Source organism: Heliangelus exortis, unplaced genomic scaffold (assembly GCF_036169615.1).
Source record: "Heliangelus exortis unplaced genomic scaffold, bHelExo1.hap1 Scaffold_116, whole genome shotgun sequence".
Classification (NCBI taxonomy): Eukaryota; Metazoa; Chordata; class Aves; order Apodiformes; family Trochilidae; genus Heliangelus; species Heliangelus exortis.
In genome coordinates this window covers 16,372-31,561 of record NW_027285936.1, presented here as the reverse complement: position 1 = coordinate 31,561, position 15,190 = coordinate 16,372, and the positions used below count along the sequence as shown (strand labels likewise).

At 55.5% G+C, this 15,190-nt stretch overlaps 1 protein-coding gene across 1 annotated transcript; it reads left to right on the top strand.

The window, feature by feature from the left end:
• Window positions 1-1,921: 1,921 nt before the first annotated feature.
• On the top strand, window positions 1,922-13,682 carry LOC139790658 (rho GTPase-activating protein SYDE1-like). Its single transcript, XM_071732527.1, is given in 6 exon segments — window positions 1,922-2,611; window positions 4,627-4,753; window positions 7,714-7,856; window positions 9,554-9,655; window positions 9,658-9,790; window positions 13,449-13,682. Coding segments are annotated over 6 exon segments (1,374 nt in total). The 3' UTR covers window positions 13,628-13,682.
• The last annotated feature ends 1,508 nt before the right edge of the window (window positions 13,683-15,190 follow it).

Genomic DNA, 15,190 nt, shown 5'->3' with positions numbered 1-15,190 from the left:
TTTGGAGGATGTGGAGAAGGGGGTGGAGGACATGGGGAAGGAGATGGAAAACATGGAGAAAGGTCTGGAGAACGTTTCAGGGGTCTGGAAAAGAAGGAGAAGGAGTTGGAGGACATGGAAGAGGAGTTGGAAGACATGGGGAAGGGGATGGAAAAGATGGAGAAGGGTCTGGAGAACATTTCAGGGGTCTGGAGAAGAAGGAGAAGGAGTTGGAGGATGTGGAGAAGGGGGTGGAGAACATTTCAGGGGTCTGGAAAAGAAGGAGAAGGAGTTGGAGGATGTGGAGAAGGGGGTGGAAAACATGGAGAAGGGGATGGAGAACATGGAGAAAGGTCTGGAGAACGTTTCAGGGGTCTGGAAAAGAAGGAGAAGGAACTGGAGGACGTGGAGAAGGGGGTGGAAAACATGGAGAAGGGGATGGAGAACATTTCAGGGGTCTGGAAAACAAGGACAAGGAACTGGAGGATGTGGAGAAGGGGATGGAGAATATGGAGAAGGGGATGGAGAACATGGGGAAGATGGAGGACATGGAGAAGGGGATGGAAAACATGGAGAAAGGTCTGGAGAACATTTCAGGAATCTGGAAAACAAGGAGAAGGAGCTGGAGGATGTGGAAGAGGAGTTGGAGGACATGGAAAAGGGGATGGAAAAGATGGAGAAGGGTCTGGAGAACATTTCAGGGGTCTGGAGAAGAAGGAGAAGGAGTTGGAGAACATGGAGAAGGGGTTGGAGAACATTTCAGGGGTCTGGAAAAGAAGGAGAAGGAGCTGGAGGATGTGGAGAAGGGGTGGAGGACATGGGGAAGGAGATGGAAAACATGGAGAAGGGGATGGAGAACGTTTCAGGGGTCTGGAAAAGAAGGAGAAGGAGCTGGAGGATGTGGAGAAGGGGGTGGAAAACATGGAGAAGGGGATGGAAAACATGGAGAAGGGGATGGAAAACATGGAGAAGGGGATGGAAAACATGGAGAAGGGTCTGGAGAACGTTTCAGGGGTCTGGAAAAGAAGGAGAAGGAGCTGGAGGATGTGGAGAAGGGGGTGGAGGACATGGGGAAGGAGATGGAAAACATGGAGAAAGGTCTGGAGAACATTTCAGGGGTCTGGAAAACAAGGACAAGGAACGAGGATGTGGAGAAGGGTCTGGAGAACATGGAAAAGGGGATGGAGAACGTTGGGAAGGGTCTGGAGGACATGAGGAGGAGTTGGAGGACATGGGGAAGGAGCAGGACAACATGGAAGAGGAGGTGGAGGATATGGAGAAGGAGATGGAAAACATGGAGAAGGGTCTGGAGAACATTTCAGGGGTCTGGAAAAGAAGGAGAAGGAACTGGAGGACATGGAAGAGGAGTTGGAGGACATGGGGAAGGGGATGGAAAACATGGAGAAAGGTCTGGAGGACATTTCAGGGAAAAAGAAGGAGAAAAGGAGCTGGAGGACGTGGAGAAGGGGGTGGAAAACATGGAGAAGGGGATGAAGAACATTTCAGGGGTCTGGAAAACAAGGAGGAGGAGCTGGAGGATGTGGAGAAGGGGGTGGAGGACATGGAGGAGTTGGGTTTGGGTTGGAGAAGGAGCTGGAGAAGGGGATGGAGGGCATGGAAAAGGGATGGAGAACATGGAGAAGGGTCTGGAGAACATTTCAAGGGTCTGGAGAAGAAGGAGAAGGGGTTGGAGGACGTGGAGAAGGAGCTGGAGAACATGGGGAAGGGGATGGAGAACATGGGGAAGATGGAGAACATGGAGAAGGGGATGGAAAACATGGAGAAAGGTCTGGAGAACATTTCAGGGGTCTGGAAAAGAAGGAGAAGGAGCTGGAGGACGTGGAGAAGGGGATGGAGAACATGGAAAAGGGGATGGAGAACGTTGGGAAGGGTCTGGAGGACATGAGGAGGAGTTGGAGGACATGGGAAGGAGCAGGACAACATGGAAGAGGAGGTGGAAGGCATGGAAAAGGGGATGGAAAACATGGAGAAGGGTCTGGAGAACATTTCAGGGGTCTGGAAAGAAGGAGAAGGAACTGGAGGACATGGAAGAGGAGTTGGAGGACATGGGGAAGGGGATGGAGAATATGGAGGAGTTGGGTTTGGGTTGGAGAAGGAGCTGGAGAAGGGGATGGAGGGCATGGAAAAGGAGATGGAAAACACGGAGAAGGGTCTGGAGAACATTTCAGGGGTCTGGAAAAGAAGGAGAAGGAGTTGGAGGACGTGGAGAAGGGTCTGGAGAACATGGAGAAGGAGGTGGAGAAGGGGATGGAGGGCATGGAAAAGGGATGGAGAACATGGAGAAGGATCTGGAGAACATGGAGAAGGATCTGGAGAACATGGAGAAGGAGCTTTGGTCCCGTGGTCTTTGGGTCCCTCAGGTGGTCGGGCTCAGCAGTTGGCAGTGAAGCTGCAACCTCGAGGTGTCCTCTACTCCAAGGTGACCTTGGGAGAAGTTTGGGATGAGCCGGGAGAGCGGGAAGGCCGGGAAGGAGGCCGGGAAGGAGGCCGGGAAGGAGGCCGGGTCTTCGGGGTGGAACTGGGAGAACTGGTGGAGAGGGAGCAAACGGGCAGCAAGGTCCCTCTGCTGGTCCAGAAGTGTCTGGGGGAGATCGAGAAACGGGGCCTGAAGGTCAGAGTGTCCCCCAGTGTCCCCAGTGTCCCCCCCAGTGTCCCCAGTGTCATCCCCAGTGTCCCCCCCAGTGTCCCCTCTGTCCCCCCCAGTGTCCCCCCCAGTGTCATCCCCAGTGTCTCCAGTGTCCCCCCCAGTGTCCCCAATGTCATCCCCAGTGTCCCCAGTGTCATCCCCAGTGTCCCCCCCCAGTGTTCCCAGTGTCCCCCCCAGTGTCCGTCCCCAGTGTCCCCAGTGTCCCCCCCCAGTGTCCCCAGTGTCCCCCCAGTGTCATCCCCAGTGTCCCCTCTGTCCCCCCCAGTGTCCCCCCCAGTGTGCCCAGTGTCATCCCCAGTGTCCCCAGTGTCTTCCCCTCAGTGTGCCGTGTCCCCAGTGTGCCCCCCAGTGTCTCCCTCAGTGTCATCCCCAGTGTCCCCAGTGTCATCCCCAGTGTCCCCCCAGTGTCCCCAGTGTCCCCCCCAGTGTCCCCCCCAGTGTCCCCAGTGTCATCCCCAATGTCCCCTATGCCCCCATATCCCAAATCTCCCAATCTCCCCAATGTCCCTGCTGTCCCCTGTCCCCTGCTGTCCCCTGGGTCCCCTCTGTCCCCGGTGCTGTCCACAGTGTCCCCTCTGCTGTCCCACCCCTGTCCCCTGCTGTCCCCTCGGTCCCTTCTGTCCCCTCTGCTTTCCCCTCTCTCCCCATTGTCCCCAGTGCCCCCATATCCCAAATCTCCCCAACGTCCCTGCTGTCCCCTGTCCCCTGCTGTCCCCTCTGTCCCCGGTGCTGTCCCCAGTGTCCCCTCTGCTGTCCCCTGTCCCCTTTGATGTCCCTGCTGTCCCCTCTGTCCCCAGTATCCCCCAAATCCTCAGTGTCCCCTCTGTCCCCTGCTGTCCCCACTGTCCCCACTGTCCCCTCTGCTGTCCCCAATGTCCCCTCTCCTGTCCCCTGTCCCCTGCTGTCCCCTTGGTCCCTTCTGTCCCCGGTGCTGTCCCCAGTGTCCCCTCTGCTGTCCCCAATGTCCCCTCTGCTGTCCCCTCTCTCCCCATTGTCCCCACTGTCCCCTCTGATGTCCCCACTGTCCCCTCTATCCCCAATGTCCCCAGTGCCCCCAATGTTCCCATATCCCAAATATCCCCAATGTCCCCTCTCTTCCTGCTGTCCCCTCGGTCCCTTCTGTCCCCTCTGCTGTGCCCTGTCCCTCTGCTGTCCCCATTGTCCCCACTGTCCCCTCTGCTGTCCCCTCTCTCCCTGCTGTCCCCACTGATGTCCCCTGCTGTCCCCTCTGTCCCCAATGTCCCCAATGCCCCCATATCCCAAATCTCCCCAATCTCCCCAATGTCCCTGCTGTCCCCTGTCCCCTGCTGTCCCCTCAGTCCCCTCTGTCCCCAGTGTCCCCTCTGCTGTCCCCTGTCCCCTTTGATGTCCCCACTGTCCCCTCTGTCCCCAGTATCCCTCAAATCCCCAGTGTCCCCTCTGTCCCCTGCTGTCCCCTGGGTCCCTTCTGTCCCCTCTGCTGTCCCCTGTCCCCTGCTGTCCCCACTGTCCCCACTGTCCCTTCTGCTGTCCCCTGCTGTCCCCTCAGTCCCTTCTGCTGTCCCCAATGTCCCCTCTGCTGTCCCCTGTCCCCTTTGATGTCCCTGCTGTCCCCTCTGTCCCCAGTATCCCCCAAATCCCCAGTGTCCCCTCTGTCCCCACTGTCCCCTCTGTCCCCTCTGCTGTCCCCAATGTCCCCTCTGCTGTCCCCAATGTCCCCTCTCCTGTCCCCTGTCCCCTGCTGTCCCCTCGGTCCCTTCTGTCCCCTCTGCTGTCCCCAATGTCCCCTCTGCTGTCCCCTCTCTCCCTGCTGTCCCCACTGTCCCCTCTGATGTCCCCACTGTCCCCTCTCTCCCCAATGTCCCCAATGCCCCCATATCCCAAATCTCCCCAATCTCCCCAATGTCCCTGCTGTCCTCTGCTGTCCCCTCGGTCCCCTGGGTCCCCTCTGTCCCCGGTGCTGTCCCCAGTGTCCCCTCTGCTGTCCCCGATGTCCCCAGGTGGTGGGGCTCTACCGTCTCTGCGGCTCCGCGGTTCTCAAGCGGCGGCTCCGCGACGCCTTCGAGCGGGACAGCGGGGGGGTCAGGCTGGGGGAGGAGCTGTACCCCGACATCCACGTCATCACCGGTGGGTGCCCCCCCCCCAAAAACACCCCAAAAACACCACCCAAACCCATCCTCTCTTCCAGTCCCAAAACACCCCCAAAAAAACCCCAAAATACCCCCAAAAAACACCCCCAAATACACCCAAAACACCACCCAACCCCCCTCCTCAATTACCTCCCCAAAACTCCCCCAAAAACCCCAAAACACCCCAAAACCACCCCCAAAACCCCCCTCAGTTCTCTCCCCAACTCCCCCCCAAAAAACCCCCAAAATACTCCCAAAACACACCCCAATATACCCAAAATACACCAAAAAACACCCAAAACCACCCCTCAATTACCTCCCCCAAAACTCCCCCAAAAAACCCAAAAAAAAACCCCAAAAAAACCCATAACACCCCCAAAACCCCCCTCAATCTCTCCCCAACTCCCCCCCCAAAAAACCCCCAAAATACTCCCAAAACACACCCCAATATACCCAAAATACACCCAAAAACACACCCAAAAACACCTCCCAACCCCCCTCCTCAATTACCTCCCCAATTCCCCCCCAAAAATACCCCCAAAACACACCCCAATATACCCAAAATACACCCAAAAAATCCCCCAAAATACACCCAAAAACCCCCTCAATTCCCTCCCCAAAACTCCCCCAAAAACACATCCCCAAAAAAACCCAAAACACCCCCAAAACCCCCTCAATTCTCTCCCCAATTCCCCCCCAAAAAAACCCAAAAATACCCCCAAAACACACCCCAATATACCCAAAATACACCCAAAACCCCCCCTCAATTACCTCCCCAAAATTCCCCAAAAAATGCCAAAACCACCACCCAAACCCATCCCCTCTCCCCCTCCCAAAACTACCCCAAAAAACCCCAAAACTCCCCCAAAAACACCCCCCAAAAAACCCAAACCACCCCCAAACCCCCCCTCAATTCTCTCCCCAACTCCCCCCCAAAAAACCCCAAAAATACCCCAAAACACACCCCAATATACCCAAAATACACCAAAAAACACCCCAAAAAGCCCCCTCAAAACCTCCTCCTCAATTCCCTCCCCAAACTCCCCCAAAAAACCCCCAAAACACCCCCAAAAAAACCCAAAACACCCCAGAACACCCCCAAAACCCCCTCAATTCTCTCCCCAATTCCCCCCCAAAAAAAACCCCGAAAATACCCCCAAAACACCCAAAATACATCAAAAAACACCCCCAAAATACACCCAAAAACCCCCTCAATTCCCTCCCCAAAACTCCCCCCAAAACACCCCAAAAACACCACCCAAACCCATCCCCTCTTCCCCTCCCAAAATACCCCCAAAAAAACCCAAAACCCCCCTCAATTCTCTCCCCAATTCCCCCCCAAAAAAACCCCAAAAATACCCCCAAAACACACCCCAATATACCCAAAATACACCAAAAACACCCCCAAAATACACCCAAAAACACCCCAAAAGGCCCCCCAAAACCCCCTCCTCAATTGCCTCCCCAAAACTCCCCCCCAAAAAACCCAAAACACCCCAAAACCACCCCCAAAACCCCCCTCAATTCTCTCCCCAACTCCCCCCCAAAAAACCCCAAAAACACCCCCAAAACACACCCAAAAACACCCCAAAAAGCCCCCCCAAACCCCCCCCTCAATTCCCTCCCCAAATCTCCCCCAAAAACCCCCAAAACACCCCAAAAACACCACCCAAACCCATCCCCTCTTCCAGTCCCAAAACACCCCCAAAAAAACCCAAAACACCCCCAAAACCCCCCTCAATTCTCTTCCCAACTCCCCCCCAAAAAAACCCCGAAAAGACCCCCAAAAAACACCCCAATATACACCAAAAAAAATCCCCCAAAATACACCCAAAACCACCCCCAAAATACACCCAAAAATCCCCTTAATTCCCTCCCCAAAACTCCCCCAAAAACACATCCCCAAAAAAACCCAAAACACCCCAAAACCACCCCCAAACCCCCCCTCAATTCTCTCCCCAAAACTCCCCCAAAAAACCCCAAAACCACCCAAACCCATCCCCTCTTCCCCTCCCAAAACTCCCCCAAAAAACCCCAAAAACACCCAAAAAATCCCAAAACACCCCCAGAACACCCCCAAAACCCCCTCAATTCTCTCCCCAACTCCCCCCCAAAAAACCCCGAAAATACCCCCAAAACACCCAAAATACATCAAAAAACACCCCAAAATACACCCAAAACCACCCCCAAAATACACCCAAAAACCCCCCTCAATTCCCTCCCCAAAACTCCCCCCAAAACACCCCAAAAACACCACCCAAACCCATCCCCTCTTCCAGTCCCAAAACACCCCCAAAAAAACCCAAAACACCCCCAAAGCACCCCCAAAACCCCCCTCAATTCTCTCCCCAACTCCCCCCCAAAAAACCCCAAAAATACCCCCAAAACACACCCCAATATACCCAAAATAAACCAAAAAACACCCCCAAAACACACCCAAAACCACCCAAAAAGCCCCCCAAACCCCCCCTCAACTCCCTCCCCAAAACTCCCCCCAAAAAAACCCAAAACACCCCAAAAACACCCCCCAAACCCCTCCACTCTTCCCCTCCCAAAACACCCCAAAAAAACCCAAAACCACCCCCAAATTTTCCCCCAAATTTCCCCCCCCTTTTCCCCCTCTCCCTGACTCCCATTTTTTTCCCCCCCCCAGGAATCCTCAAGGATTTTCTCTGGGAATTGCCCCCCCCCCCAAATTTTTCCCCCCCAAATTCCCCCCCCAGATTTTCCCCCTCCCAATTTTCCTCCCAAATTCCCCCCCCTAAAAAATTCCCCCCCAAAATTTTTCCCAATTTTCCCCCCAAATTTCCCCCCCCCCAAAATCCCCCCCCCCCAAAATTTTTCCCAACTTCCCCCCCAATTTCCTCCAATTTTTCCCCAATTTTTCCCTTTCCCCCCCCCCAAACTCCCCCCCCCTTTTCCCCCTCTCCCTGACTCCCATTTTTTTCCCCCCCCCAGGAATCCTCAAGGATTTTCTCCGGGAATTGCCCTCCCCCCTCCTGCCCCCCCCCCTTCTCCGGGCTCTTCTGGAGACCCCAGAGCCCCCCCCGGGACAGAGACCCCCCCGGCCCCCCCTGCAGGGGCTGCCCCAGGCCCAGGAGGTGGGAGAGGGGGAAAAAAGGGGGGGGGAGGGGGGAAAAATGGGTGCCAAGAGCCCAAAAATGGGTGCCCAGGGCTTAAAATGGGTGCCAGGCACTAAAAAATGGGTGCCCAGGTGGAAAAAGTGGGTGCCCAGGGCCCAAAAATGGGTGCCCAGTATAAAAAAAATGGGTGTCCAACACCAAAAATGGGTGCCCAGGGCTAAAAATGGGTGCTCAGGGCCCAAAAATGGGTGCCCAGGAGGAAAAGTGGGTGCCCAACACTAGAAATGGGTGCCCAGGGCTAAAAATGGGTGCCCAGCACTAAAAAATGGGGTGCTCAGCACCAAAAAGTGGGTGTCTGGCACCAAAATGGGTGCCCAGGAGAAAATCTGGGTGCCCAACACCAAAAATGGGTGCTCAGGGCTTAAAATGGGGGCCCAGGGGAAAAAATGGGTGCCCAACACTAAAAATGGGTGCCCAGGGCTTAAAATGGGGGCCCAGGGCCCAAAAATGGGTGCCTGGTTCTAAAAATGGGTGCCCAGGAGAAAAAAAGTGGGTGCCCAGGGCCCAAAAATGGGTGCCCAGGGCTTAAAATGGGTGCCCAGCACTAAAAAATGGGGTGCTCGGCACCAAAAAGTGGGTGTCTGGCACCAAAATGGGTGCCCAGGAGAAAATCTGGGTGCCAAGAGGTCAAATATGGGTGCCCAGGGCTAAAAATGGGGGCCCAGGGCCCAAAAATGGGTGCCCAGGAGAAAAAAATGGGTGCCTGGCACTAAAAAATGGGTGCCCAGGTGGAAAAAGTGGGTGCCCAGGGCCAAAAATGGGTGCCCAGTATAAAAAAAATGGGTGCCCAACACCAAAAGTGGGTGCCCAGGGCTAAAAATGGGGGCCCAGGGGAAAAAATGGGTGCCCAGAGCCCAAAAATGGGTGCCTGGCACTAAAAAATGGGTGTCTGGCACCAAAATGGGTGCCCAGGAGAAAACCTGGGTGCCCAACACCAAAAATGGGTGCCCAGGGCTTAAAATGGGGGCCCAGGGGAAAAAATGGGTGCCCAGAGCCCAACAATGGGTGCCCAGAGCCCAAAAATGGGTGCTCAGGAGAAAAAAAATGGGTGCCAGGCACTAAAAAATGGGTGCCCAGTAGGAAAAGTGGGTGCCCAGGGCCCAAAAATGGGTGCCCAGGGCTTAAAATGGGGGCCCAGGGCTTAAAATGGGGGCCCAGGAGAAAAAAAATGGGTGCCCAACACCAAAAATGGGTGCCCAGAGCCCCAAAAATGGGGGCCCAGGAGAAAAAAATGGGTGCCAGGCACTAAAAAATGGGTGCCCAGGAGGAAAAGTGGGTGCCCAGGGCCCAAAAATGGGTGCCCAGTATAAAAAAAATGGGTGCCCAACACTAAAAATGGGTGCCCAGGGCTAAAAATGGGGGCCCAGGAGAAAAAAATGGGGTGCTGGCTCCAAAAAGTGGTTGCCCAGCTCCAGAAAGTGGTAGCCCAGCTCTCAAATTGGTTGCCCATCTCCCCAAACTGCTTGCCCAGCTCTTAAACCAGTAGCCCAGCCCCCAAACCCGCTAGCCCAGCCCCCAAATCGGTAGCCCAGCCCCCAAATCGGTAGCCCAACCCCCCAAATCGGTAGCCCAGCCCCCCAGATCGGTAGCCCAGCCCCTGGTCGCCTTTCCTGAGGGATCTGGAGGCCACCAGGGTGTCCCTTGTGTCCCCTCAGGCCACCTTGAGGCGGCTCCTGGACCACCTGAGTTTGGTGGCCACGTTCCAGCCCTTCAACCTCATGAGCCCCCAGAATTTGTCCCTTTGCTTCGGGCCCGTCCTCCTCCCCCCCCCCTCCCCCCAAAATGTCCCCAATGTCCCCTCCCGGTCCCCTCCCCTCCCCCCCTTCCCCAGGACCCCGGCGACTTCAAGAGCCACATCCAGGGACTCAACCTCCTCCTGCAGAGCTGGCCCGGTGAGTTGGGGACAGGGACAGGGCCACCACCCCCCCTTGGGGACAGGGACAATGCCACCACCCCCCCTGGGGTCACTGCCACCCCCCCTGGGGACAGGGACACTGCCACCACCCCCCCTGGGGTCACTGCCACCCCCACTTGGGGACAAGGACAGTGCCACCACCCCCCCCTGGGGACAGGGACACTGCCACCACCCCCCTTGGGGACAGGGACAATGCCACCACCCCCCCTGGGGTCACTGCCACCCCCCCTTGGGGACAGGGACAGTGCCACCACCCCCCCTGGGGTCACTGCCACCCCCCCTTGGGGACAGGGACAGGGCCACCACCCCCCCTGGGGACAGGGACAGGGCCACCACCCCCCCTGGGGTCACTGCCACCACCCCTTGGGGACAGGGACAATGCCACCACCCCCCCTTGGGGACAGGGACAGTGCCACCACCCCCTTGGGGACATTCCTGGGGACAGGGACACCATTTCCCCCAATTTTCCCCCCCAATTTTTCCCCAATTCCCCCCCAAATTTTCCCCCAATTTTTCCCCCCCCAAAATTTCCCCCAAATTTCTCCCCCCTCAAAATTTTCCCTCAATTCCCCCCAAAAAAATTTCCCCCCCCCAAATTTTCCCCAATTTCCCCCCCAAAATTCCCCAAAATTTCCCCCAATTCCCCCCCCCAAATTCCCCCCCCAGAATTTCCCCCCCCCAAAAAATTTCCCCAAATTCCACAATTTTTCCCCCAACTTCCCCCCCCAAAAATTTCCCCCCCCAATTTTCCCCCAAAATTTCCCCCCCAAAAAAAATTTCCCCAAATTTTCCCCCAATTCCCCCCCCCAAAATTTCCCCCAAATTCCTCCCCCCCTAAATTTTCCCTCAATCCCCCCCCAAAATCTTTTCCCCCATTTTCCCCCCCCCAAATTTCCCCAAAAATTCCCCCCCCAGAATTTCCCCCCAAAAAAAATTTCCCCAAATTCCCCAATTTTTCCCCCAACTCTCCCCCTAAAAAAATTCCCCCAAAAAAATTCCCCCCCAATTTTCCCCCAAAATTTCCCCCCAAAAAAAATTTCCCCAAATTTTCCCCCCCAAAAAATTTCCCCCAGATTTCTCCCCCCAAAATTTTCCCTCAATCCCCCCAAAAAATTTTCCCCCATTTTCCTCCCCCCCAAAATTCCCCAAAATTTCCCCCAAATCCCCCCCCCAAATTTCCCCCCCCACAATTTCCCCCCCCCAAAAAATTTCCCCAAATTCCCCAATTTTCCCAACTTCCCCCCCAAAAAATTTCCCCCCCCAATTTTCCAAAATTTCCCCCCCAAAAAAAATTTCCAATTTTTCCCCCCCCAAAATTTCCCCCAAATTCCTCCCCCTCAAAATTTTCCCTCAATCCCCCCCCAAAAATTTTCCCCATTTTCCTCCCCCCCAAATTTCCCCAAAAATTCCCCCCAAAAAAATTTCCCCCCCCAAATTTTCCCCATTTTCCTCCCCCAAATTTCCCCAAAATTTCCCCCAATTCCCCCCCCAAATTTCCCCCAAAATTCCCCCCCCAGAATTTCCCCCCCCAAAAAAAATTTCCCCAAATTCCCCAATTTTTCCCCCAACTTCCCCCCCCAAAAATTTCCCCCCCAAAAAAAATTTCCCCAAATTTTCCCCCCCCAAAATTTCCCCCAAATTTCTCCCCCCTCAAAATTTTCCCTCAATCCCCCCCCAAAAATTTTCCCCATTTTCCTCCCCCCCAAATTTCCCCCAAAATTCCCCCCAAAAAAATTTCCCCCCCCAAATTTTCCCCATTTTCCTCCCCCAAAATTTCCCCCAATTCCCCCCCTAAATTCCCCCCCCAGAATTTCCCCCCCCAAAAAAATTTCCCCAAATTCCCCAATTTTTCCCAACTTCCCCCCCCCAAAAATTTCCCCCCAAAAAAAATTTCCCCAAATTTTCCCCCAATTCCCCCCCCCAAAATTTCCCCCAAATTTCTCCCCCCCCAAAATTTTCCCTCAATCCCCCCAAAAAATTTTCCATTTTCCTCCCCCCCAAATTTCCCAAAAAATTCCCCCCCAGAATTCCCCCCCCAAAAATTTCCCCCCCAAAAAAAATTTCCCCAAATTTCCCCCCCCCAAAATTTCCCCTATTTCTCCCCTCAAAATTTTCCCTCAATCCCCCCCAAAATAATTTCCCCCATTTTCCTCCCCCCCAAATTTCCCCAAAAATTCCCCCCCCAAAAAATTTCCCCCCCCCAAATTTTCCCCATTTTCCTCCCCCAAAATTCCCCAAAATTTCCCCCAAATCCCCCCCCAAGTTTCCCCCCCCACAATTTCCCCCCTAAATTTCCCCAAATTCCACAATTTTTCCCCCAACTTCCCCCCCCAAAAATTTCCCCCCCAAAAAAATTTCCCCAAATTTTCCCCCATTCCCCCCCCCAAAATTTCCCCCAAATTTCTCCCCCCCAAAATTTTCCCTCAATCCCCCCCCAAAAATTTTCCCCATTTTCCTCCCCCCCAAATTTCCCCAAAAATTCCCCCCCAAAAAAAATTTCCCCCCCCAAATTTTCCCCAATTTCCCCCCCCAAAATTCCCCAAAATTTCCCCCAAATCCCCCCCCCTAAATTCCCCCCCCAGAATTTCCCCCCCCAAAAAAAATTTCCCCAAATTCCCCAATTTTTCCCCCAACTTCCCCCCCCCAAAAATTTCCCCCCAAAAAAAATTTCCCCAAATTTTCCCCCAATTTCCCCCCCCCAAAATTTCCCCCAAATTTCTCCCCCTTAAAATTTTCCCTCAATCCCCCCCCAAAAATTTTCCCCATTTTCCTCCCCCCCAAAATTCCCCAAAATTTCCCCAATTCCCCCCCCAAATTTCCCCCCCCCACAATTTCCCCCCCCAAAAAAATTCCCCAAATTCCACAATTTTTCCCCCAACTTCCCCCCCCAAAAAATTTCCCCCCCCCCAATTTTCCCCCAAAATTTCCCCCCCCAAAAAAATTTCCCCCAATTTTTTCCCCCCCCAAAATTTCCCCCAAATTCTCCCCCCCTAAATTTTCCCTCAAATCCCCCCAAAAAAATTTTCCCCATTTTCCTCCCCCCCAAATTTCCCCAAAAATTCCCCCCCCGAAAATTTTCCCCCCCAATTTTCCCCAAAATTTCCCCCCCCAAAAAAATTTCCCCAAATTTTCCCCCAATTTCCCCCCCCCAAAATTTCCCCCAATTTTCCCCAAAATTTCCCCCCCCAAAAAATTTCCCCAAATTTCCCCCCCCCCAAAAATTTCCAATTTCCCCCAAAATTTCCCCCCCCAAAAAAAATTCCCCCCCCCCAAAATTTTCCAATTTTCCCCCCAAAAATTCCCCCCCCAAAAAAATTTCCCCAAATTTTCCCCCAATTTCCCCCCCCCAAAATTTCCCCCAATTTTCCCCAAAATTTCCCCCCCCCCCAAAAAAATTTCCCCAAATTTTTCCCCCCCCAAAAATTTCCAATTTTCCCCCAAAATTTCCCCCCCAAAAAAAATTCCCCCCCCCAAAATTTTCCAATTTTCCCCCCCAAAAATTCCCCCCCCCCAATTTTCCCCAAAATTTCCCCCCCCAAAAAAATTTCCCCCCAATTTTTCCCCCCCCCCCAAAAAATTTCCCCCAAATCCCCCCCCTATTTTTTTAACCCTTTTTTCCCCCCTTTTCTCCACAGCCCCCCCCTCCCCCCTTTTCCCACGGGGGGGCCCCCAACTCCGTTCCCGGGGTCCCGAGAGCCCCCCCGGCCACCGCTTTGCCGGGCTCTGGAGCCTTTGTCACCCCCCCCAGGGGACACCGAGGGACCCAGGGACACCGAGGGGACAAAGGCCACCCCCCCCCCTGCCCCCCCAATAAAAAGGGGGGGGGAGACCCCCCCAATGTGGCCCCCGAGGTCCCCGCGCCCCAAGCTCAGGGACTTTGGGGACATCGGGGAGGGAGAGGGGGGGGAGGGGACAATGGGGGGGACAGTTGGGGACACCTTGGGACAGCGAGGGGGACAGTTGGGGACACCAAGGGACACCCTGAGGACAGTGAGGGGACAATGAGGGGACACTGGGGACACCTTGGGGACAGCGAGGGGACAGCGAGGGGACAGTGAGGGGACAGTGAGGGGACAATAAGGGGACAGTTGGGGACACCTTGGGGACACCCTGGGGACATTAAGGGACACCCTGGGGAGTGAGGGGACAGTTGGGGACACCAAGGGACAACCTGAGGACTGTGAGGGGACACTGGGGACAGCTGGGGACACCTTGGGGACATCGTGGGGACATTAAGAGACACCCTGGGGACACTGAGGGGACAATGAGGGGACAGTTGGGGACACCTTGGGGACATTGTGGGGACATTAAGGGACACCCTGGGGAATGAGGGGACAGCTGGGGACACTGAGGGGACAGTTGGGGACACCAAGGGACACCCTGAGGACAGTGAGGGGACAATGAGGGGACACTGGGGACACCTTGGGGACATTGTGGGTACACCAAGGGACACATTGGGGACAATGAGGGGACAGTTGGGGACAGCAAGGGGACAGTGAGGGGACAGTTGGGGACACTGAGGGGACAATAAGGGGACAGTTGAGGACACCAAGGGACACCCTGAGGACTGTGAGGGGACACTGGGGACAGCTGGGGACACCTTGGGGACATCGTGGGGACTCCAAGGGACACCTTAGGGACACTGGGGACAATGAGGGGACAGTTGGGGACACCTTGGGGACACTGAGGGGACAGTTGGGGACAACAAGGGACACTCTGAGGACAGTGAGGGGACACTGGGGACAGCTGGGGACACCTTGGGGACATTAAGGGACACCCCGGGGACTGTGAGGGGACATTGTGGGGACACCCTGGGGACACTCTGGGGACAGTGGGGGGACACTGAGGGGACAGCAAAGGGTCAGCTGGGGGGACAGTTGGGGACACTTGGGGACATCCTGGGGACAGCGAGGGGACACTGGGGACACCCTGGGGACACTGCAGGGACAGTGAGGGGACAGCATTGGGACACTGTGGGGACATTGAGGGACACCCTGGGGGACACTGAGGGGACAGTTGGGGACACCCCAAGGACACCTTCTGGGGCCACCACTGCTGCCACCACCAGTGCCAATTCTGGGGCCACCAAGGCCACCAGTGCCACCACCAGTGCCACCGCCCCCCTGGGTGGCACCGGGGACCCCTTTGTCACCCCCCTGGGTGGCACTGGGGACCTCCCCCTTGTCACCCCCCTGTCACCTCCCCCCCAGGTGGCACTGGGGACCCTCTTGTCACCCCCCTGGGTGGCACTGGGGACCCCCCTGTCACCCCCCAGGTGGCACTGGGGACCTCCCCCTTGTCACCCCCCCTGTCACCTCCCCCCCAGGTGGCACTGGGGACCCTCTTGTCACCCCCCAGGTGGCACTGGGGACCCCCC